Source organism: Chironomus tepperi, unplaced genomic scaffold (genome assembly GCF_022539635.2).
Source record: "Chironomus tepperi strain 1889 unplaced genomic scaffold, CSIRO-AGI_Ctep_v1 contig_68, whole genome shotgun sequence".
In the NCBI taxonomy this organism is placed as follows: domain Eukaryota; kingdom Metazoa; phylum Arthropoda; class Insecta; order Diptera; family Chironomidae; genus Chironomus; species Chironomus tepperi.
In genome coordinates, this window is record NW_027226190.1 from 846163 (window position 1) to 868987 (window position 22825).

Genomic DNA, 22825 nt, shown 5'->3' on the forward strand with positions numbered 1-22825 from the left:
GTTCTTTTATATAAGTTTCTCGATATTCAACATACTGGATATGAATCAGTTTATCTGTATTATTTGGATTCCTAGATTGGCTCATAATATTTTACAAGAATTTTATCTGATTCGTGCTAAATAGGTAAAAAATTAATTTAGGATTATGAAATCCGGAAAAATTTGATTCTTCGTTTATGGAATTAAAATTTGTCGTCCTTATCAAAGGACATTTTGCCAATTAGTTGTTTCCAAACGGCACTAAATATACTGAGCTCCAGCACCAAATTCACCAAGTTTCCTTTACGGAAAGACGATGGATACGACTTGCTGGGAATTGTAATCCAGCACGGCTTGAACGTGACTTTGCCTTTGCCTTAACTTTGCCTCCTTTACCACGGCCTGACATTTTTTTGATAGTTTATTTGATTTAATTTGTACGAGAAAGTTGAAGAACCAAAGATGATTCGATACTGAGTTGAATATCAACAAATGTTCAGGTATTTATACAAAATTTGAGAGCGGGAAACATGAGAGGCGTGGTCTATGCTACATGGAGAGAGAAAATGTATAAAAAGAGAGAAAAAAGTAACAAGAGTAATCAGTTGTATTCTGAATTTTATACAAAACACTTCATAAAAAATGGCACCACCAAAAACAAGCGGAAAAGCTGCAAAGAAAGCCGGAAAGGCACAAAAAGCAATCTCAAAGGATGACAAGAAAAAGAGACGTCATAAGCGTAAAGAATCATACGCAATCTACATCTTCAAAGTCTTGAAACAAGTTCACCCAGACACTGGTGTTTCATCAAAGGCAATGAGCATCATGAACAGTTTCGTCAATGACATCTTCGAACGTATTGCTGCTGAAGCCTCACGATTGGCTCACTACAACAAACGCTCAACAATCACAAGTCGCGAGATCCAAACTGCTGTTCGTTTACTCTTGCCTGGTGAATTGGCCAAGCACGCTGTCTCAGAAGGAACAAAAGCCGTCACCAAATACACATCATCCAAATAAACTGCTTTCTTAGCTGCATATCTCAAATGGTCTTTTTCAAGACCGCAAAATATTTTATTTAAAGAAAAAAATTATTTTTTATTAATTTTGTTTGAGTGCTATTAATTACAATACAACTTAGATTTGTTTAAAAACAAACAAATCTCAAAAAGTTTCACAAATCTTGGTAAGTTTGAAAAGTTTTGCAAAGAAATTTGATGTTTGTGACAAAATGGACGGAGCTTAGAGCTTGATGATGCTTTTATTAAATTTCGATAACCATTGACTATTATCTTTAAGTGTTCAACTTGCTCCTCGTAATTCATATAACTACACAGTTTATACATGTTTCTTTAATTTAAATTTCGGATGTAATTTTTGCTATTTCTTCTATCACATATTTAAGGAGTTGCATGAAAGGTTCATTATTTTTGCACAAATCTTTAAAGAGTTCCCATAAATTTATGAATATCAATAGATTTCGATCAAATAAATGCAGATTAAAGCATATTCATTACATTCTCTCCTCGGGATTTTTAGATTTCCTCAATTTGGGTATTTTCAAATGAAGCTAGTTAAAGTTCACATAAGGTTTCATGATCTTCGAGTTCATTGCATCAGGCAGCACCATGTAGAATGTTTTCATTAGACTTTTTGAGTTTTGCGTATGAAACAAGTATGTGTTAAGCTTTTGTGAGTAACTTCCAGTGTTGATAAATGTATTGTGTTTCAAAATTTATGCATATCTTGATAATAAAGCTTTTCGGTTGTGTACTGAGCTCTGTAGTGTGCATTTAAAAAATGCACATTGAACAAAAGCATAAAACAACTCTGCCTTAAATTAATGCTCACTCAGAGTGTGGCTTTTTAAAAGCGAATTGTTCGAATTTTTCTAATGTGAGCTCGAGGTAGACCGAAAAACTCCTCGAGGTAGACAGAATTGCATTTGGTATTGGCAATTGGCAGGCGGAAGCCGGCGATAGAACCAGTTATAGGCGACATCTTCGAGAGGCCATGGATCACAGTTGATCTGTACGGCCAGCGAAGTAAGTAAGTAATGTCGAAAACCTCGAATTTGAGACGGCCACACTCTGGTATGACTTTTGATAGCATTGACTATTGATGATGCACGATCAAGAGTACAATTTTCAGGGATATGCATCGAATAACTTTAGACTCTCGTTTCGGTCTTCAATAAGCATAACGTGATACTTTTCTATCAATAATCCATTCTTAAGCTTTGTAGCTTTCTTTAATATTTTTCGTGCTTTACTTCATGTTATTGAATCTTTCTATAATCCAATGTTACCCAAAGCTCAAATTTCCTCTTGATCTCATACCATAATATAATCATTGACGATTCATTCGCAACTTCATAATATACAATTGACACGACTAGAAACAAGCAACTCTAATTTAAAAGACTTAATATTCAGTACTTAAATTCATTTTTATTTCATAATTCTTGCATTTTAACAGATATTTCTTGAGTTTAATAATTTTTAAGCTTCAATTTAGGTATAACATTAATGCTTGTTAATTCTTGGAACAGTAATTTGCATGCATAAGGAATAGCAATTTTTGCAACATTTGTTGATGACCGACAATTGTGACACCAACTTGAATAAGCTAAGCGACCACAATGATTGCATACATCGACTTCAAATGCATCTGATGAAATCATAAGACGTTCCATAATAAGCATTGATGCACCGTAAGAGATTAGACAATCACGTTCCATCTCTCCTAAACGTAAACCTCCTTCACGTGATCGTCCTTGAGTCGGTTGTCTTGTCAAAACTGCTCTCGGACCTCGAGCTCTTCCGTGCATTTTATCTTGAACCATGTGCTTCAATTTCTGGTAATAAACAGGTCCTGAATAGATGTAAGCTTCAAGTGGCTCGCCAGTTATGCCCGAATAAAATACGTCCTTGCCCAAATAATTGAAGCCTTTTTCAAACAGCTCATCCTGTAAATCACTGCATTTTGATCCACCAAATGCAGTTCCATAGTGAAATTTGCCCTGCAATACACCTGCCTTACTTCCTAATAGTTCCAATGTCTTTCCGACTGTCATACGAGATGGAAAACCTAAAAATAAAATAAATTAGACATTTAATAAATAAGAATTAAAGGAACTGCCTGACATTATTCAAATTGGCAGTAATTATGCTTGTTTTAGTGATTAATTGAAACTATATGCTTACCATGAGGATTCATAATCATATCAGGTGACATTCCAAAATCATTAAACGGCATATCCTCCTGTTCAACAATTAATCCAGTAACACCTTTTTGTCCATGACGACTACTGAACTTATCTCCAATTTCTGGACGACGCGTTTGACGCAATAAAATTTTAATGAGAAAATCTTCATCCGAATTGGCACTGACCATAACTTTTTCAATATAACTTGGTTCGACATTTTTATATGAAACTGGAACAGGAATGAATGACATTGTTTGTGGTGCTGCATCTTTTTGTTCCACAGGATTTGATGATGTTACTGTTGGCATTTCCTTATTGATTAATATCATTTTGTTGACAACTTTTTCACCCGGACTGACAATTCCATCAGAATCTAGTGCTTCATGCTTAAAAATAATTTTATCTGTCGACACGTCCTTCATAGGACCCATAATTCTGTCATACGTTCTATTAGCGTATCGTTTAACTGTACATTTGCTGCTTTTATAGACTAAGCATCGTCCATATCCACGATCAATTGATGCCTTATTGAGAATCAAGGCATCTTCAATATCATATCCTGAATAACTCATAACAGCAACTGTCGCATTTTGTCCAGCAGGAAGTTTGTCGAAATTTGTCAATTCAATTGTCTTTGAACGAACCATTGGACTTTGTGGATATACGATATTATACATAAGTGTGTCGATTCGATTCCTTTGATTATATCCAATAACACCCATCGCTTGTTTACCCATAGCACATTGGTATGTATTACGTGGACTTTGATTGTGATGTGGATAAGGAACTAAACCAGCACAAACACCCAAAATTGTAAATGGTTCGATTTCTAAATGTGTAGTCTTGAATGGATCTAAATCCTTTTCATTAATTGCAATAAATGAGTCATTTTCTTCATTAACGTCTAAAAATTCAATCAATCCTTCGTCCAAAAAGTCTTCAAACTTTCTTGTTCCACTTTTCAATTCATCAATATGAATTTGTTTAACTAACGGAACTCCATTAATAACATTAATGTACGGACGACATAATCTGCCACCATCTGTGTGTATGAAGACACTCTTCTTTGAATGAGATACGTGAATTGAGACAAAAGCTCCAATGCATCCTCGACGTCTCATAGTACGAAAGATGAGAATGAGTCGTTGATAAGCATGAGTAACTCCTAATATGTTACCATTAAGGAATACAATGAACACTCCTTCTTGATGGATGATATCTCCTCCAAGTAGTTTTATATCTTCGACACCTGAATTAAATGCTAGACGAATGACTGATGATGAGTCGCATTCTGTTGTAATGTGTGTCATTAAAGCTAAATTCTTTACCAAACCGCATGCTTCACCTGAAAATAGTAAGAAGTATTTTTAGTTAAATTAACGGTTTTCAGACACTTTGAAAAATAACGGTTTTGTAAAATTTAAATTATAAAACGAGAGAAATTTGAATTTTACAAAAACCGTTAAAATTTGAATTTTAAAAAATCGTTGAATATTTTACCTTCAGGAGTATCTGATGGACAAAGCATTCCCCATTGACTTGGCTGCAATGAACGTGGACCACTGACTTTTCTGGTTTTCTCAAATTGTGAATTCACTCTTGTCATCATACCCAAAGCACTTATATAGCTCAGTCTTGATAAAACTTGAGTGACACCTGCTCTTTCCATCTTAAAACGTTTGATTGTCCAATTTCCACTCGAAATTGCTGATTCCAGTCCTGATGTAATTAAAATTGCTCGCAAATGCTTTACAGCATCAAATTGTGCAGTCTTTACTTTTGGAATATTTTTGTCAGCAATGCTTTTTAGTTCCCAATTTAATCGTTTGAAAAGATCTTCAAACATCAATGACAGAAGTGATCCTGCCAATTCCAAACGTTTATTTCCATAATAATCACGATCATCAATAGAACTTGGATTTATTTCTACTTCCATCACACGACGAACCATTAATGCCATATACAATGCCTTCATTTGGAAATTAAATTGATCGACAGGAACATGAGCTAATATTGTGGAACTAAGTAATTCTCTTGCTTCATCTGCTGGTGTTTTATATTTACTGGATGCAGTAACAAATCGTTTTGTTACCAATTTTGATCCCATATATTCTAATGCTCGTTTTTGTGTAAAAACTTTATGCTCAATTGCTTCCATTAAAGACGGTGCAAAACGTTTCTGAGTTTCCGGATCAGTTCCAATCATTTGCATTATTTCCTGATCTGATACAACATTCATTCCTTTAAAGACAATTGCAACAGGAATTTCCTCAGTCATTGAATTATGCTTCAAGTAGTATTTCCCATGTTTTGTAACTACATTTGTTCTGGATTTCTTTTCATGTGTTGAACTAGCTACTTGACATTGGATTTGTGTACCGTTATTTTCCGTAATCATTTTATTCCAAGACATTTGTTCCTGAATCAAAATAACCTTTTCAGCACCTCTGATGATGAAATAACCGCCTGGATCATGTGGGCATTCATTCATTTTCGATAGCTGATGCTCTGATTTTCCACTTAATACACAATGTGATGATCTAAGCATAATTGGCATTCTTCCAAGCAACAAGTCTTTACGAACAACTCTTTGTGTTCCTCTCGTGTATTCAATATCTACATAAATTGGTGCTGAATATGTTAGATCTCTCAGACGACACTCATTTGGAGTTGTCTGTTTACTAGACATATTTGAACCTTCCTCAACATCAGGCTTCCCAACACGTACATCCAGATATTTTAAATAAAATAGAGGATCTGCATCAGATATTACTTTATTGTTTGCTTTAACTATATTTTTGATGTCTTCATTGACGAAATAGTTAAATGAATCAATGTGTTGCTTAACAAGGCCTTTTACAGCCAAAAATGCAGGAACAATCTTCCATTTTTCCTATTAAATAAAAAAATTATAAAATGATTTGATTGTACAATGAAAGTGGTTTTTGTGTGCTTACCTCTAAAGCTTTTATCGGCTTCCTTAAGTTCTTTTTATCATACCAAGACTCGTCATTATTAATTGCAGGCATTTTACTCAAAGGTTATAAAGTCTTTCACGTCGTAATTCACTATAAACTCAAAGATTGTATCTTTCTTGATGGTTTATAAAGCTTACATGTTACAGACTTCTGATTTACTGATTCATTCTTTGAGATTACGCCTTAATTAAGCAAAAATTTCTCGCAATTTTCCAGAAAAGTTTTTGATTTAAAATCACAATGTTTACCTTTTTTTTACCCAATGTTTTTAAATCAGCGTAGCAACGACCCTTTGTAAAGTTTCTATAAAACTGCGGGAAAATTCAAATATATTGAACCGTTAAAGTTTAGCAACAGGTACCTGCTGTTTTAAAATTGTTTTGATTTAATCGATCTATGTATGAGTAATAATCTTAATAATACTACATGCATGAAAATCTAGAAATTCTCATAAGTATTGATCAAAATTTGACAAGACTCCTACAATAAATTATTAAATTAAGAATAAAAATGCTATTTTATGCGAAGAAATTCATTTATTCAGTTTCAATATGAGTCTATTGCATCAAAATTATTTCCAGATCTATAGGTCTATTGCTTGCGAAGATTTGTATAAATTAGTTTTATTCACCATTCAATCATAGTTGATCATAGTTTTGATATATTTTCAAATTATTTCCGACCGTTAATCATAAACACGCTTAGTAGACGATTCTGTATGCAGAGTGGTGGACCTATATGTGTGAGAAAATAAGTAACAAGAAGTAAAATTAAACAATTGATCTTAAAAATGTTAAACATGAATAAAAGATTGACATGAGAATGAATGAATTGCTTCTTTAATGTCATTTAAGCATTGTTCGGTATGAATAGTTATGTATGAAGTATGGACAACTTACAAAGGGAGCTACTGGAAGAGCACTGTATGTTGAGATGACAGGTGCTGAAACAATTGGGGCAGCATGATGTACAATAGGAGCTGGAACACTGTATGCTATGACTTGTGGAACGACTTTTGTATGGACGGCATGAACAGTTGATGCTGGTGCTTCACCTTCAACTTTTGTAAGCAATGGTGCTGTTACGAGTGGACTTGTAGCTATGACGGAAACGCCTGGAGCTGCTACAGCGCAAGCAATTACAGCGAATAGAATTACGACTGATTTCATTTTTTTGTCACAAAATTTAATTAACAATTGACTACTTTTTTAATTCTGATGATTCCTTTTATACTTATCGATCGAATTTTCAGTCGACAGATTCTGTAGGACGAGTAGTCGTTGTCAATTGCCGCCAAAACTAGATTTTTTTGCATGATAATTAGATCAACGAATAATTCGATTGAAAACGAGAGTTAGAACGAGTTTAATTTATGAAAGAATCTCGCCACCTCGCCTCATGAATCTTATAATTCAAACGTGCTGAGGCTGACGTTAATATTGTAATATTTATTTGTATAATAACAATAATTGTCTACAAAGCTGAAACCTTGCAAGGTTGAGTTGTTGTTGTTATTGTTGTTGTTGCTGTATATTCGTTGTTGTTCCACTAAGTTTATTTCCATACAAAGTTGCTCCAAATTCAATTGGACACGTACATTAAAATATTCATTGGAATAGGATATAAAGTGACTGAATTATTTATTGCAGTACACGTTGCTTCACAAAAGTACTCGAAATTATTTCTCAATTTTAATATTAATTTCTCGTCTTCGTTTTCTTATGTTTGTTTCTTCCTCCTCCACTTCTTTATTATATCCTTCATTCTCAATATTGAATCGTAATGCAATTGAAATTTATTCATGCTCAGGACATGTATGAGAATATTTAACGGTTAAAAAATATTTGAAAATTCAAATTTTGAACTTCAACTGAATTTTTGAACTCTGCAGATTTTTCAAATCTTTTTTGACGGTTTATCAAATTAAGTCATCGAAATTACTCAAAACAATTTGCAAATCTTGTTACACATTCATTCATAAACATTTCTGCAATTCAAACACATTGACGATGTCCGAAGAATGCAAATAAAATATAATAAAGCTGTGGCTATTAAAGAGATCATGCACTAGCCAATAATAATGCTAAATTGTACACAGTGTCATAAATCTGTATGCAAAAACACAACCATTAGACTTCAAAAGAGGACAAGCGACAAGCAAAGTAGTATTACGAAAACTTCACACAAAACTATTATTCATTAAAAAAGATTTAGCATTAATTTGACTGAAAAAACAACGATGTGAACGATGGAAGAAAAATTATATAGACAGCGATCGTCATTTAGACGTTTAATTGAATATTGTTCATGTCGAATTTATAGCTCGACTTATAACACTAACTAATAATAATCCAAGACAAATCCAACAACAAACAACAGTACTTTATTTGCAGATGACATTGAAAAAAAAGAAGAAAAATAAAATAAATAATGCAATAAAAATTGGAAGCAAGGAACTCTGTTAATTTACAGAAAATAAAATATCACATACTAATTCCTTAATTGTAACAATCATAAACAGTTGTGCAAGAATCGAATATTGTAATTTTTTAATTTTCAGCTTCTCCCTATCGAGCGATAGCCTAGCGAGAAATATTTGGGCATGTTTTGATTCTTACAAAATTGCTTTTTTTTTCATGTGTGGCATTAGAAATATTATTAATGACTCATTAAGAGGCATTGCAGTTTATAAGGTATACAATATGAATGCATGAGGTATGTCCAAATTACAAATATGTATGCTTTGTGTCGTGTGTGTTGCGGTAGCAAAGTCAAGGCAATATTCACATCAAGACCTACTCAATTTCTTACTTCTTTGAACTCTCATGCCACAAAATCTTTTCTGCTTCTTTCAGCTCCTGATTGACTAAAATGAAATAAATTTCTTAGCCAGTGATTTAACATGATTTTTAAGTATGCACAAATTTACAACTGGAAGTTTATGGAATTGTCGGCATTTTGTCTATTTATTGCTTAGGCAGGAATAAAGACTGTTCTAGATTGAATCAATTCACTTTCTCGTGACTCGTAGTTTTAATTAGATTCAGGAATGTCACTTAAGTATTAATTTATTACCGATCGAAGTCTTGATGAGGTTGAGCCGGTTAAGTTTTGAATTTCCTACAGTAACTGAAGCTTTAATTTTGCTTTTGATCAAGGCCACTGCGAAGCAACTGCGAAGTTACATCTTGGAGTAGAGCATTTGTGGTGCTAGCTTAAAACCGACATTTGAGACGAATATTTGAAGTAATACTGAAAATTTAACATCTAGCAGGTACAAATGAATTTCTAGATAATTCAAACTTAAAAGTAGGTGACTTTAAATTTAGAATACAAGGAACATCTTGAATGACTTATTAACTTACTTACTTCGCTGACCATACAGATCAATTGTTATTCATGGTCTTCCTTAGTTTACGTCTGATGGCTCTATCGGTAGCAAGCGTTTGCCAATTGGCCATCTCTGGCCATCTTTATCTACAGCATCATTCAATGAGATTTTGGGTCGTAATCAGTTAGTGACAAATTGAAGTCCAGTTGATGTCTTATTCTAACGTATTTTTGTCCATTCCAGATGCAATGAATATATTCACTTGTTTTGAGTAAACTCAATTGTATTGACAAAATGAGGTCGTAAGTGTATGTACTCATTGCAATGAATATTCCGTTTGTATGCTAGGTCATGTCTTTTTTAGATTTAATCTATCTTACACCATTCTTGATTCAATCTACTGTTTTCATTGTAACCAAATGCCACCTTACCAAATGCCGCTATGTAGATGTCATTCTCCTTAATAGACAGTAACTGTACTAACAAGGAAGCGTGACCACATCACGTTAGGGTCTACCCAAAGTTTAATTTAGGTTGCTCGAGATTCTAGCAGCGGCATTTACGTCACATGGCAAAAATAAGCCACTTGGCTTCAATATACAGAATAAATTTTGCAATGTGACAATCGTGCAGCACCTGTGTGCATTGATACACCTCTGCTAAAACTATTCAACACCAAAAGCTGTCATCGACCACTTCTGAACGTCTTTGAGCCCTTTAATATACATAAAACATGAAATAAAGCAAGAACAATGTTACTTCTTATGTTCGTACTAAAACAATTAATCTCTTTTCCGCAGAAGTAATTCTCTGACCCATAAAAATCATGTTTGTACATATATAAAAAAAAGCGCCAATGCAAATCATTCACGATCAATTTCGTGCTGGTTTCTTATTATTATGTTACTTCTACTTTGCATTATTTCTGTCCATTCATGGACAATTATTCCGTAACTGAAAGAGAAGAAATAAAAAAATAACAACAAAATTATTACTTTTTCCGTATACGTAAAGAATTCACAAGATAGGCTGGTAGTTCATGCGTATTTTGTGGTTCGATAGAATGTTGAAGGACAGTACGCAGAAGAAGAAATACATAAAAAAATGCAGAAATAATTTGTCTATATGATTTTTAACTTTATCTCATTTTTGGGTCGTTTGATCGGTCATTATCGTAATTCTGTTAAGGACGCTCAACTTTTAACAACTTAATTTTCATAGGCATGGTAAATGAGGTATGAAATTGTAAATTAATAAAAAAATTAACTGAGAATATATATTTTTTTTGATAGTTACTGCTGGGTAATTGCCATTGCATTATGTGCCAATATATTTAATATCACGATATAATGTTATTGTTATTCATGTAAGGTGATCTTTGTGTATTGAGTAACTGCATTTCTTCTGGCCAAATGTGAGACAATTTCTTTCGTTGCTGTGCATTGGTTTGCCTCGTTACATTCAAAAAAACATAAAAAATACTTTATTATTTTTATTCATTAAATAGCTATGCATATTCGAAGAAATTTTTGCAACATTAGGGCTTGTTCTTAAGTTACGTCGGTGGGGCATTAAGTGTGTTTAGTCACACCCTGCCTTCCTCTAGTTACACCCTGTCTATCTCTCGTCACAGCTTGTCCACCTCTAGTTACAGCTTGTCCACCTCTAGTTACACCTTCCCCATATCTAGTCACACCCTGTCCCACCTCTAGTCACACCCTGCTCACCAATAGTTACATCTGGCTCAACTCTAGTTACACCCTGCCTACCTCTAGTCACACTCTACCCTCTTCTAGTCCCATCTTGATTTCCTCTAGTCACAATCTAGTCACATCCTCTCCTGCTCAAGTCACACTCTTCCCATCCCTTCCCTTCAATAGGCACAGATTGAGTTTTTCATGGCTATCAGATGTAGGGCCATGTCATCCGCAATATGGCTACAGTGTGTCTCATTCTATAGCTTCACTGAATTATGTTGATTTTGAAATGAAATGTCCGGAACCACCTATGCATGTCAACAGACTTTGATGCTATAAACTGTAAAATCATGTAATAAACTCCCATATAGCCCTAAACATTGAACATCATTGATTAATGAATCCCAAATATTTTTCTTCAATGCAATTATTTTGAAATATGTTGAATCTATAAAGTTGGCTCATGGAACAATAAATATGATATAGAAACAAAACTAATAATGTATGTCCACTTTAAACTCACATATTCACATTTAGCCTATTCATTGCCAGCAGCCAATAATGTGAAGTTTCTGATGCAACATAAACAATTTTTTTTTGTTTTGTTTTTGTTTCGTGGGCAAACAAAACAATGTGTAGCTCCTTCAATATGTGGCGGCATATCCTCCTCTCTCTACTTCTCGATTGATCTAACTACACATTTATGAGAGAAAAAAAATAAGCACAACGACAAGCTTGAATTAGCTTACATGTGTGTGAGACAAAACTGAGCAACTCATGCTAGTTCTCATAGGCATGAATGTATTGTTTGTAAGGAAAAAAGAAACAAATACTAAGCACTAGCTGCTTTGCTTCTTGCCACCAACCAAAATTACTCTTTTCTGTTGTTTCACGTACACAATAATGATCCGGAAAATATGATCATATGTAGTATAAAAGGTAGAATACTTTGATCAAATTGTATCATTCAGTTAGTAGAATTCAATTTGTTATATCCAACACAGACCTTTTAAACAAAAAAAACTTAATTCAAAATGTTCAAATTGGTGGTGTTGTCATGTTTAGTTGCCGTTGCCTGCGCCGGATATGTTCCAGCTTCAGTTGCCTACGAAAAGACTATTGTTGAACCACATGTTTCAGTCGTTGAAACCCCAACAGTCAGCCATGTAGGAACAGCATACAAGAATGTCCCAACTGGAGTCTCACATCATAGCTCATCAGTCGTCCACGGACACGCTAGCGTTGTTGAACCAATCTATGCTCATGGAGTCGAAAAGAAATACATCTCAACTCCAGTCGTCAAGAAAGTCGTTGAACACGTTCCAGCTGTTGTCCCAGTTGCCAAAGTTGTTGCTGCTGAACCTTACTACGCCAAGTCATACGTCTCAGAACCAGCATACTACGCTAAACAAGTTGTTGCTGCCCCAGCATACACATACGCTCATGCTGCTCCACTTGCCTACACAGCTCCAGTCTATGCACCAAAGGCCTACGGATATGCTGCTTACCCATCAGCTTACTCATACGGACATCATTGGTAAATAATTATGACTTAAAACAAAACTTAAAATAAGTAAGGAAATAGCATCGACTGCCATCTATCCATCCATCAACCTATCTCCTGGTGCAGCAAGCATCTAAACATCTTTGTTTTCTATTGTTCATATAAAAAAAATACAAAAATTGTAAAGCTATAAGAAATTGTGATGAAAGATTAGAAAATAAATCCATAAAACAAATTGTTAAAAAATTAAAATCAATTTAAGTCAATTAGCTCTTGTGCTTAACATTTTAATCATCTCTTTATGCAAAAAATTCCAGTAAGCTTAAGATTTCAGACAAAATTTACACAAAATTAATTCGCATATTAAATAAACATGAAGCGGCGTAGTGAATGGAAAGAAAAAGAAGCAAAAAAATTCACAGCATGCAGATGAAATAATGACGATGAGAATTAAATTGCATTTAAAATCAGACACTAGACCTGCTATTGCAAAAGATTCAACTTGTTTGCATTTAAAGAAGTAAAATAAAATGTGACAAAAATGTTCGTCTGCTGGAGACAAAAAATTGCTTTAATTTTTTTCATTTCATTTCTTTTCAATGCTCAGCTATGTGGGTCAAAACATGAAAAAAAGACAAAGCTACTCGCTATTTGCTAAAAAAAATCCTACCTGATTTGAATTAAAATGAAGCAAAAACTGATTGCAAATTGCGCTTCTTTATTATTTTGTTTTATGAGTCTTGCACATTCATTTTCATTGGCATAGATGAGAAGCTTTTGAAATATTTTACGAGTTTATTTCTCCTCTAAATCGATGTGATTTCGATAATTATTATTGCTTTTATTGCGAATTATTAAATATTTGCAAATCCTGTCTGCGTGTGTTCATTGATGTGTGACATCTTCTCTATAGTTTTTATTCAAGTTTCCCAATAAGATTAGTGTGTCTCATTGAGAAAAGCTGACATGAAAGTTAAACAGGTGCTAAAAATACGATGAATGGGTTGCAATTTCAAACACCTGCTTGTTAGTTCTGATGCAACTTTTCCAGCTTTTCTTTGACGACATTGTCTGCGTTGTGTAGGTCGCATCTTGTGTGGTTAAACATGTTTTAGCACAAAATTCAATGAATTATCGTTCAAAATTTAAGATTCTGGAGATTATAATTTCTCAAATTTATTTGGAACCAGGAAATGGTTAGCAATCACGAGTGCAGACAGAAAACTCGTGAATGGACGTTGTTGTTAGAGACAATACTGCATTTGGCATTTATAATGTCGTGAGTCAAGTACGTACACCGGATGAAAGAAATTTTCGTGTCCATGCCTGGTCGTGAGCATTGTGCAAAACCTTGCCATATCGAAAGTTCTTCAACATCTCTCTATAGAGAGGATTGAGGAAATCGGATTCTGATGGGATTTGAACCCATGAATTCAAGGATGATACAGATATCCGATATAAGTCCTAACTACTCGGCTACAGAAGCCTTACTCTCCCATTGGCAGAATCAACTATAAATATCCAAAATTCCTTTTTATTCAAAATCTACAGCATTATAAATTTGCAAGTAATAACCAGCTTCAGGCGTCATCTAAGAGAGGTTATGAATTACAATTGATCTGCCGGCCTGAGTGAAGGTTTTACCAATTAAACAATTTTGTCTGTCAGTCATCTAATCTAGGAAATAATGAATGTCATTTACATAGGAGCAGTAGCTTGTTTTTTCAATATTCCCATGATTTATTTACTTAAACAAGTTTAGGTTACAATTTTTGTCAACATTTGTTTCTAGACGGATGTCTGAATAAGGATTTAAATGATAAATATCTTCAACGCCGGATATATGTACGTAATACCGCCGAATGTTGGAGATATTTATCATATTGTGTCTGAGACCAATCCTTACTCAAGCTTCTGTCTAGATTTACTACAAAAATTACTTATGATTTACCAAGATTCGATCATGATTGACCTTACTATCTGAGTTAATTACATTTAAATATCTCAAAATCGAATTTTCTGATTCAGACATAATTTATGCTCGAATATTGTCTTTAGATGAATTTGCAATACTGGCCAAATTTCTGAAATTTTTAAGCTTATTTGAATGCTAAGCATATAGTAATGACTCATAATAGTTTTAAAATATTTACAATTTGTAAGATTTATTTTCTAATTTTTCATCACAATTTTTTGACTTTTTTACAATTTCAATTTTCACATGAACAATAGAAAATAAATTGATGTTTAGATACATGCTGCACTGGATGGATGAGCTGCAGACGAAGTTGTTTTATGCTATTTTGATTTACCATTGTTTAGCGTATGAGTAAGCTGATGGGTAGGCAGCATATTCGTAAGCCTTTGGTGCATAGACTGGAGCTGAGTAGGCAACTGGAGCAGCAGCGTATGTGTATTCTGGGGCAGCAACAACTGACTTTTCGTATGTGTATGCTGGCTCTGAGACGTATGACTTAGCGTAGTATGCTGGTTCTGAGACGTATGACTTGGCAACAACTGGGGCTGAGACGTATGACTTGGCGTAGTATGGCTCAGCGATGTATTGCTTGGCAACTGGAACAACAGCTGGGACGTGTTCAACGACTTTCTTGACGACTGGAGTTGAGATGTACTTCTTTTCGACTCCATGTTCGTAGATTGGTTCAACAACGCTAGCTTGTCCGTGGACGACTGATGAGCTATGATGTGAGACTCCAGTTGGGACATTCTTGTATGATGTTCCTACATGGCTGACTGTTGGAGTTTCAACAACTGATACTGCTGGCTCAACAATGGTCTTTTCGTATGCAACTGAAGCTGGAACATATCCGGCGCAGGCAACGGCAACTAAACATGACAACACCACCAATTTGAACATTTTGAATTAAGTTTTTTTGTTTAAAAGGTCTGTGTTGGATATAACAAATTGAGTTCTGTAAACTGAATGATACATTTCGATCAATCCCCAATAGCTTTTATACTATGTATGATCATTTTTTCCGGCTTAATGCTGAATACGTGAAATAACAAAGAAAGTATATTTCTTCTTAATTTTTTTTTTATTTTTTTATTGGTGGTGTATGAAGCTTAATTTTAGCATGGTCAGGTAATATTTGAGAAATAATTTTTTTGATGAAAATTTTTCAAAACTTTGAATTATTTTAAGATGAATGAAATGCAAGACTCAATAGATTATATAAGACCAAATTTATAATTTTCAAATTTTTTCAATCAAAATTTCCTTAATTTTTGTTATTTTTACTTCCTAATATTTTAGCTTATATCTCCCGAGCAGCACAAACAATGAAGATTGGAAGCGGCCACATGGAGGCGCCTTCGATTTGGTGTGAATATAAGAACATTGGAAGAGCTCTAAAACATCTCCGTGGTGGATCCTTCTTCATTTGTACTACTCAGAATCTGTAATTATCCTGGACATAAAGCTTAAAGAAGCAATTTTATGACTCACCAAATTGTTTTCTTTTTGAAGTTTATTACCAAATTAGGTGTTGTAAATACACGGCAATAAACTGTAAGCAAGGTTTTATTTTCGGAACTAACCATTAAAAAGTAATATCTTATTTCCTGACATTTCAATGAATTGAGGATGCATATATGTAATTTTCAAGCTGTTAGGAGTCATGAGTTATCCTTTTGTCCTAATAAAGCTCTGAAGTGCTCCAACTTAAATTGATCCTTCAAATTTTTGAAATTTTTGTGCAAAAGTATTGGCCATCATGCGAATGTCAACACCAAACTTCTTCTTCTTCTTCATGCTCAAGTTTCGATGAAACAATTGCCTCTAATTAGCTATACATTTTTTACTACATTAATTTATAAAAAATGCTTTCAAGTTCAAGGTCAATCGCGAAGCATTTCTTGACTGTGTTAAAATTTACTGCCGAACACCACTGACAAAAATTACGAAAAAAATACTTTCTTTGTTATTTTACATACACAATGTTAAGCCGGAAAATATGATCATACATAGTATATAAGCTATTGGGGATTGATCGAAATGTATCATTCAGTTTACAGAACTCAATTTGTTATATCCAACACAGACCTTTTAAACAAAAAAACTTAATTCAAAATGTTCAAATTGGTGGTGTTGTCATGTTTAGTTGCCGTTGCCTGCGCCGGATATGTTCCAGCTTCAGTTGCATACGAAAAGACCATTGTTGAGCCAGCAGTATCAGTTGTTGAAACCCCAACTGTCAGCCATGTAGGAACAGCATACAAGAATGTCCCAACTGGAGTCTCACATCATAGCTCATCAGTCGTCCACGGACAAGCTAGCGTTGTTGAACCAATCTACGAACATGGAGTCGAAAAGAAATACATCTCAACTCCAGTCGTCAAGAAAGTCGTTGAACACGTCCCAGCTGTTGTTCCAGTTGCCAAGCAATACATTGCTGAGCCATACTACGCCAAGTCATACGTCTCAGCCCCAGTTGTTGCCAAGTCATACGTCTCAGAACCAGCATACTACGCTAAGTCATACGTCTCAGAGCCAGCATACACATACGAAAAGTCAGTTGTTGCTGCCCCAACATACACATACGCTGCTGCTCCAGTTGCCTACTCAGCTCCAGTCTATGCACCAAAGGCTTACGAATATGCTGCCTACCCATCAGCTTACTCATACGCTAAACAATGGTAAATCAAAATAGCATAAAACAACTTCGTCTGCAGCTCATCCATCCAGTGCAGCAAGCTTCTAAACATCAATTTATTTTCTATTGTTCATGTGAAAATTGAAATTATAAAAAAAAGTCAAAAAATTGTGATGAAAAATTAGAAAATAAATCTTACAAATTGTAAATATTTTAAAACCATTATGAGTCATTACTTTATGCTTAGCATTCAAATAAGCTTAAAAATTTCAGAAATTTTGAGGATATTGCAAATTCATCTAAAGACAATATTCGAGTCCAATTCAATTTTGAGATATTTAAATGTAATTAACTGAGATAGTAAGGTCAATCATGATTGAATCTTGGTTAGTCATAAGTAATTTTTGTAGTAAATCTAGACAGAAGCCTGAGTAAGGCTTGATTTTAGACACAATGTGATGAATGTCTGCAACATTCGGCGGTATTATGGATATATCCGTCGTTGCAGATATTTATCATATTTTGTCTCATTTAAATCCTTATTCAGACATCCGTCTAGAAACAAATGTTGACAAAAATTGTTATCTAAACTTGTTTAAGTAAATAAATCATGAGAATATTGAAAAAATCAAGCTACTTTTTCTATGCAAATGACTTACACTATTTCCTGGATTGGTTGACTGACAGACAAATTGTTTAATTGGTAAAACCTTCACTGGTCTGACAGACAGATCAATTGTAATTCATAACCCTTAGATGACGCCTGAAGCTGGTTATTATTTGCCAATTTCTAATGCTGTGTGGTCTCAGCGAAAAGGAATTTGAGATATCGAATTGTATATAGTCGATTTTGCCAAAAGAAGAAGTTCCGTCGTCCAGTCACTGTGGCCGAGTTGTTAGGCAATATATATACCTTCCTGATTAAACAAAAATATGTTATAGCTATGTTATAACTAGTCATCAACTGGCCATTAAATTATCATTAATTAGTTAAAACTTATTTTTGTCCATTTAGGCTTATATGTGTAAAAATTTTGAGGACGTGGTTTCAAATCTCTTCAGAAACCAATTTCTCAATCATTTTACAGAGTGCTGTCAATATGACAAGGATTCGAATAATGCTCAAGACAGGCATGGACACTCTAATTTCTTTCATTCGGTGTATATACCTGGTTAAAGGCATTTCAAATACCAAGTGCAGTATTGTCTCTAACAACAACCTCTTTTCACGAGATTTCTGTCTGCATTCGTGATTTCCTATCTATTCCTGATTCCGCTTACGTTTGAATTAAATTGCATTGCATTTAATGCTTAAAAATCTTACGGCATGTTTCACCAAAGTGGATTATCCTCATTTTCGGATTATCCACTTCAGTTCTATGTATTTTAATTTTTGTTGGCCCTTAAGATGTATTAATTATTTAATTTTTCAGTCAAATCTAGTAGATTTATTGGAATCATTGCGATAAATTTGTGAATAATGGAGAACTCAAAATTGCAAATATACGAAAATAAAGTGTGTCCTGTATAAGTATCACATAGTATATCTTAGAAAACTCTTGAATTGTTGGAGATGTTTCCAAAAAACTGAAGTGGATAATTCGAAAATGAGAATAATCCAGTTTAGTGAAACATACCGTTAAATTCAATGTATGACTACAAATTGGTTAACCAAAGAGTGAACGACCCAGACAGTGTCGTCAAAGAAAAGCTGGGAAAGTTGCATCAGAACTAACACATGAATTTTTGCACCCCATTCAGCCTTTCTCAATGAGACACACTAATATTAATAGGAAATGTTCAAAATTAAGCTTCATTCACCACCAATAAAAATATAATAATTAAGAAGAAACATAATTTCTTTGTTATTTTACGTATACAGCATTAAGCCGGAAAAAAAATATCATGCATAGTATAAAAGCTATTGGGGATTGATCAAAATGTATCATTCAGTTTACAGAACTCAATTTGTTATATCCAACACAGACCTTTTAAACAAAAAAATTTAATTCAAAATGTTCAAATTGGTGGTGTTGTCATGTTTAGTTGCCGTTGCCTGCGCCGGATATGTTCCAGCTTCAGTTGCATACGAAAAGACCATTGTTGAGCCAGCAGTATCAGTTGTTGAAACCCCAACAGTCAGCCAGGTAGGAACAGCATACAAGAATGTCCCAACTGGAGTCTCACATCATAGCTCATCAGTCGTCCACGGACAAGCTAGCGTTGTTGAACCAATCTACGAACATGGAGTCGAAAAGAAATACATCTCAACTCCAGTCGTCAAGAAAGTTGTAGAACACGTCCCAGCTGTTGTTCCAGTTGCCAAGCAATACATCGCTGAGCCATACTACGCCAAGTCATACGTCTCAGCCCCAGTTGTTGCCAAGTCATACGTCTCAGAACCAGCATACTACGCTAAGTCATACGTCTCAGAGCCAGCATACACATACGAAAAGTCAGTTGTTGCTGCCCCAGCATACACATACGGAAAGACAGTTGTTGCTGCCCCAGAATACACATACGCTGCTGCTCCAGTTGCCTACTCAGCTCCAGTCTATGCACCAAAGGCTTACGAATATGCTGCCTACCCATCAGCTTACTCATACGCTAAACAATGGTAAATCAAAATAGCATAAAACAACTTCATCTGCAGCTCATCCATCCAGTGCAGCAAGCTTCTAAACATCAATTTATTTTCTATTGTTCATGTGAAAATTGAAATTGTAAAAAAGTCAAAAAATTGTGATGAAAAATTAGAAAATAAATCTTACAAATTGTAAATATTTTTAAACTATTCTGAGTCTTTACTTAACATTCAAATAAGCTTAAAAATTTCAGAAATTTTGAGGATATTGCAAATTCATCTAAAGACAATATTCGAGTCCAATTCGATTTTGAGATATTTAAATGTAATTAGCTCAGATAGTAAGGTCAATCATGATTGAATCTTGGTAAATCATAAGTAATTTTTGTAGTAAATCTAGACAGAAGCCTGAGTAAGGCTTGATTTTAGACACAATGTGATCGTTGCAGATATTTATCATTTTTTGTCTTAATTAAATCCTTATTCAGACATCCGTGTAGAAACAAATGTTGACAAAAGTTGTTATCTAAACTTGTTTAAAATAAATAAATCATGACAATATTTAAAAAATTAGCTACTGTTCCTTTTTTAATAATATACAATTTTCGATTACCTTCAATTTATTTTATAAAAATTCTCAAATATTCAAAATGAATCATTCAGCATTTCCTCGATTAGTTGACAGACAGAAAAAAAAGGCTAATTTGTAAAACCTTCACTGTCCTAACAGATCAATTGTAATTCATGACCTCCCTTAGATGACGCCTGAAGCTGGTTATTACTTGCCAATCTTATAATTTCTGCCAATAGAAGAAGTTCCGTCCTCCAGTCTCTGTGGCCGAGTTGTTAGTCAATATATGTACCTTCCTGATAAAACAAAAATATGTTATATAGTTAACCCGAGCGAAATAACGAACGGCTATTCAAAGGTGGTGAATGCCGAATACATGTAGCCTAGTGCTTCACTTAACTTAACACATTTAAGTACCAGCCTCGCGTTCTCGTGGTGAGAGGTCATTTATGGGTCCTAGCAAGTTGACATCCTTAATTCAAATCTACGAAATCGAAAGGTGTCGATTAAGAAAGTATCATACTTGAAATTGGTAATTGACAAGCGGTTGCCAGCGATAGGTTCAGTTTCAGGAGCCGACTAAGGGAGGCCATGGATCACACTTGATCTGTATGGTCAACGAAGTATGTAAGAAATAAATAACGAACATTAGAACTAGTCATATTTTGCCCACTTGGGAATATTTGGTTGTTACGTATTTTTGTCCATTCGGTTTATTTCTGTATCGCTCTTGAAGGCATGAGTTCAAATCTCATCAGAAACCGATTTCTCAATCATTGAACAGAGTGCTGTCAATACGACAAGGATTTTCACAATGCACAACAATGGGTATCGACACTATAATTTCCTTCATGCGGTGCACATGCCTGGCTCACGACATTGCAAATGCCAAATGCAGTATTGTCTCTAACAACTACCTTCATTCACGAGTTTTATGTGTGCACTTTCATGATTTCTTACCTTTTCCTGATTACGCTTACGTTTTAATTAAATTGAGGCTAAAAAATGGTTAACCTCAAAGTGACAACCCAGACAGTGTCGCCAAAGAAAAGCTGGAAAAGTTGCATCAGAACAACACATGAAATTGCACCCCATTCAGCTTCTCTCAATAAGACGCACTAATATTATTAGGATATGATCAAAATTAAGCTTCGTACACCACCAATAAAAATATAATAATTAAGAAGAAACATAATTTCTTTGTTATTTTACGTATACAGCATTAAGCCGGAAAAAAATATCATGCATAGTATAAAAGCTATTGCGGATTGATCGAAATGTATCATTCAGTTTACAGAACTCAATTTGTTATATCCAACACAGACCTTTTAAACAAAAAAACTTAATTCAAAATGTTCAAATTGGTGGTGTTGTCATGTTTAGTTGCCGTTGCCTGCGCCGGATATGTTCCAGCTTCAGTTGCATACGAAAAGACCATTGTTGAGCCAGCAGTATCAGTTGTTGAAACCCCAACAGTCAGCCAGGTAGGAACAGCATACAAGAATGTCCCAACTGGAGTCTCACATCATAGCTCATCAGTCGTCCACGGACAAGCTAGCGTTGTTGAACCAATCTACGAACATGGAGTCGAAAAGAAATACATCTCAACTCCAGTCGTCAAGAAAGTCGTTGAACACGTCCCAGCTGTTGTTCCAGTTGCCAAGCAATACATCGCTGAGCCATACTACGCCAAGTCATACGTCTCAGCCCCAGTTGTTGCCAAGTCATACGTCTCAGAACCAGCATACTACGCTAAGTCATACGTCTCAGAACCAGCATACACATACGAAAAGTCAGTTGTTGCTGCCCCAGCATACACATACGGTAAGACAGTTGTTGCTGCCCCAACATACACATACGCTGCTGCTCCAGTTGCCTACTCAGCTCCAGTCTATGCACCAAAGGCTTACGAATATGCTGCCTACCCATCAGCTTACTCATACGCTAAACAATGGTAAATCAAAATAGCATAAAACAACTTCGTCTGCAGCTCATCCATCCAGTGCAGCAAGCTTCTAAACATCAATTTATTTTCTATTGTTCATGTGAAAATTGAAATTGTAAAAAAGTCAAAAAATTGTGATGAAAAATTAGAAAATAAATCTTACAAATTGTAAATAATTTAAAACTATTATGAGTCATTACTTTGTGCTTAGCATTCAAATCGTCTTTCTGCAAATAAGCTTATAGATTTCAGAAACATTGTTGAAAACAATCACGTCGCTAATCACCAAAAGGAGATTTTATGAATGAGTGAATTTTAAGGCTGCAAAAATTGCAGCATTTAGAGCTAATGCAAGTGAATATAACAACATGCTTCCATCGTGAATTCATAAAATCTAGTCCAAGTTCAAGTG

At 34.5% G+C, this 22825-nt stretch overlaps 8 protein-coding genes across 8 annotated transcripts; 5 read left to right on the forward strand and 3 right to left on the reverse strand.

The window, feature by feature from the left end:
* The first annotated feature begins 621 nt into the window (after positions 1-621).
* LOC139100664 (histone H2B) lies at positions 622-999 on the forward strand. Its single transcript, XM_070653347.1, has one exon. The coding sequence runs from the start codon at positions 622-624 to the stop codon at positions 997-999; it is 378 nt and encodes a 125-aa protein (XP_070509448.1).
* A 1410-nt stretch (positions 1000-2409) lies between these two features.
* Positions 2410-6437, reverse strand: Polr3B (RNA polymerase III subunit RpIII128). The gene is made up of 4 exons (XM_070653475.1): positions 6145-6437; positions 4688-6080; positions 3186-4532; positions 2410-3069 (listed from the first exon to the last, which is right to left on the reverse strand). Exons 1-4 carry the CDS (start codon positions 6214-6216, stop codon positions 2471-2473), a joined length of 3411 nt encoding a protein of 1136 aa, XP_070509576.1. The 5' UTR covers positions 6217-6437; the 3' UTR covers positions 2410-2470.
* Positions 6438-6681: 244 nt separating this feature from the next.
* On the reverse strand, positions 6682-7369 carry LOC139100699 (uncharacterized). The gene is made up of 2 exons (XM_070653390.1): positions 7065-7369; positions 6682-6899 (listed from the first exon to the last, which is right to left on the reverse strand). Exons 1-2 carry the CDS (start codon positions 7332-7334, stop codon positions 6867-6869), a joined length of 303 nt encoding a protein of 100 aa, XP_070509491.1. The 5' UTR covers positions 7335-7369; the 3' UTR covers positions 6682-6866.
* A 4798-nt stretch (positions 7370-12167) lies between these two features.
* On the forward strand, positions 12168-12949 carry LOC139100696 (larval/pupal cuticle protein H1C-like). The gene has a single exon (XM_070653388.1). It carries the CDS (start codon positions 12228-12230, stop codon positions 12732-12734), a length of 507 nt encoding a protein of 168 aa, XP_070509489.1. The 5' UTR covers positions 12168-12227; the 3' UTR covers positions 12735-12949.
* A 1886-nt stretch (positions 12950-14835) lies between these two features.
* Positions 14836-15632, reverse strand: LOC139100693 (uncharacterized). Its single transcript, XM_070653385.1, has one exon. It carries the CDS (start codon positions 15573-15575, stop codon positions 15006-15008), a length of 570 nt encoding a protein of 189 aa, XP_070509486.1. The 5' UTR covers positions 15576-15632; the 3' UTR covers positions 14836-15005.
* A 1101-nt stretch (positions 15633-16733) lies between these two features.
* LOC139100692 (cuticle protein 16.5-like) lies at positions 16734-17532 on the forward strand. The gene has a single exon (XM_070653384.1). It carries the CDS (start codon positions 16791-16793, stop codon positions 17358-17360), a length of 570 nt encoding a protein of 189 aa, XP_070509485.1. The 5' UTR covers positions 16734-16790; the 3' UTR covers positions 17361-17532.
* A 1743-nt stretch (positions 17533-19275) lies between these two features.
* On the forward strand, positions 19276-20104 carry LOC139100691 (cuticle protein-like). The gene has a single exon (XM_070653383.1). The coding sequence runs from the start codon at positions 19329-19331 to the stop codon at positions 19932-19934; it is 606 nt and encodes a 201-aa protein (XP_070509484.1). The 5' UTR covers positions 19276-19328; the 3' UTR covers positions 19935-20104.
* Positions 20105-21763: 1659 nt separating this feature from the next.
* On the forward strand, positions 21764-22599 carry LOC139100689 (cuticle protein-like). Its single transcript, XM_070653381.1, has one exon. It carries the CDS (start codon positions 21821-21823, stop codon positions 22424-22426), a length of 606 nt encoding a protein of 201 aa, XP_070509482.1. The 5' UTR covers positions 21764-21820; the 3' UTR covers positions 22427-22599.
* Positions 22600-22825: the final 226 nt, after the last annotated feature.

Bases quoted from the DNA above. Each gene is read 5' to 3' on its own strand.
- LOC139100696 (XM_070653388.1), top strand. From the start codon at position 12,228: ATGTTCAAATTGGTGGTGTTGTCATGTTTAGTTGCCGTTGCCTGCGCC.
- LOC139100693 (XM_070653385.1), bottom strand. From the start codon at position 15,575: ATGTTCAAATTGGTGGTGTTGTCATGTTTAGTTGCCGTTGCCTGCGCC.
- LOC139100664 (XM_070653347.1), top strand. From the start codon at position 622: ATGGCACCACCAAAAACAAGCGGAAAAGCTGCAAAGAAAGCCGGAAAG.
- LOC139100689 (XM_070653381.1), top strand. From the start codon at position 21,821: ATGTTCAAATTGGTGGTGTTGTCATGTTTAGTTGCCGTTGCCTGCGCC.
- LOC139100692 (XM_070653384.1), top strand. From the start codon at position 16,791: ATGTTCAAATTGGTGGTGTTGTCATGTTTAGTTGCCGTTGCCTGCGCC.
- Polr3B (XM_070653475.1), bottom strand. From the start codon at position 6,216: ATGCCTGCAATTAATAATGACGAGTCTTGGTATGATAAAAAGAACTTA. The intron at 6,081-6,144 runs GTAAGCACACAA...TTTATTTAATAG, and splicing joins AGCCGATAAAAGCTTTAGAG to GAAAAATGGAAGATTGTTCC. The intron at 3,070-3,185 runs GTAAGCATATAG...TTTTATTTTTAG, and splicing joins TATGATTATGAATCCTCATG to GTTTTCCATCTCGTATGACA.
- LOC139100691 (XM_070653383.1), top strand. From the start codon at position 19,329: ATGTTCAAATTGGTGGTGTTGTCATGTTTAGTTGCCGTTGCCTGCGCC.
- LOC139100699 (XM_070653390.1), bottom strand. From the start codon at position 7,334: ATGAAATCAGTCGTAATTCTATTCGCTGTAATTGCTTGCGCTGTAGCA. The intron at 6,900-7,064 runs GTAAGTTGTCCA...TCACACATATAG, and splicing joins CTCTTCCAGTAGCTCCCTTT to GTCCACCACTCTGCATACAG.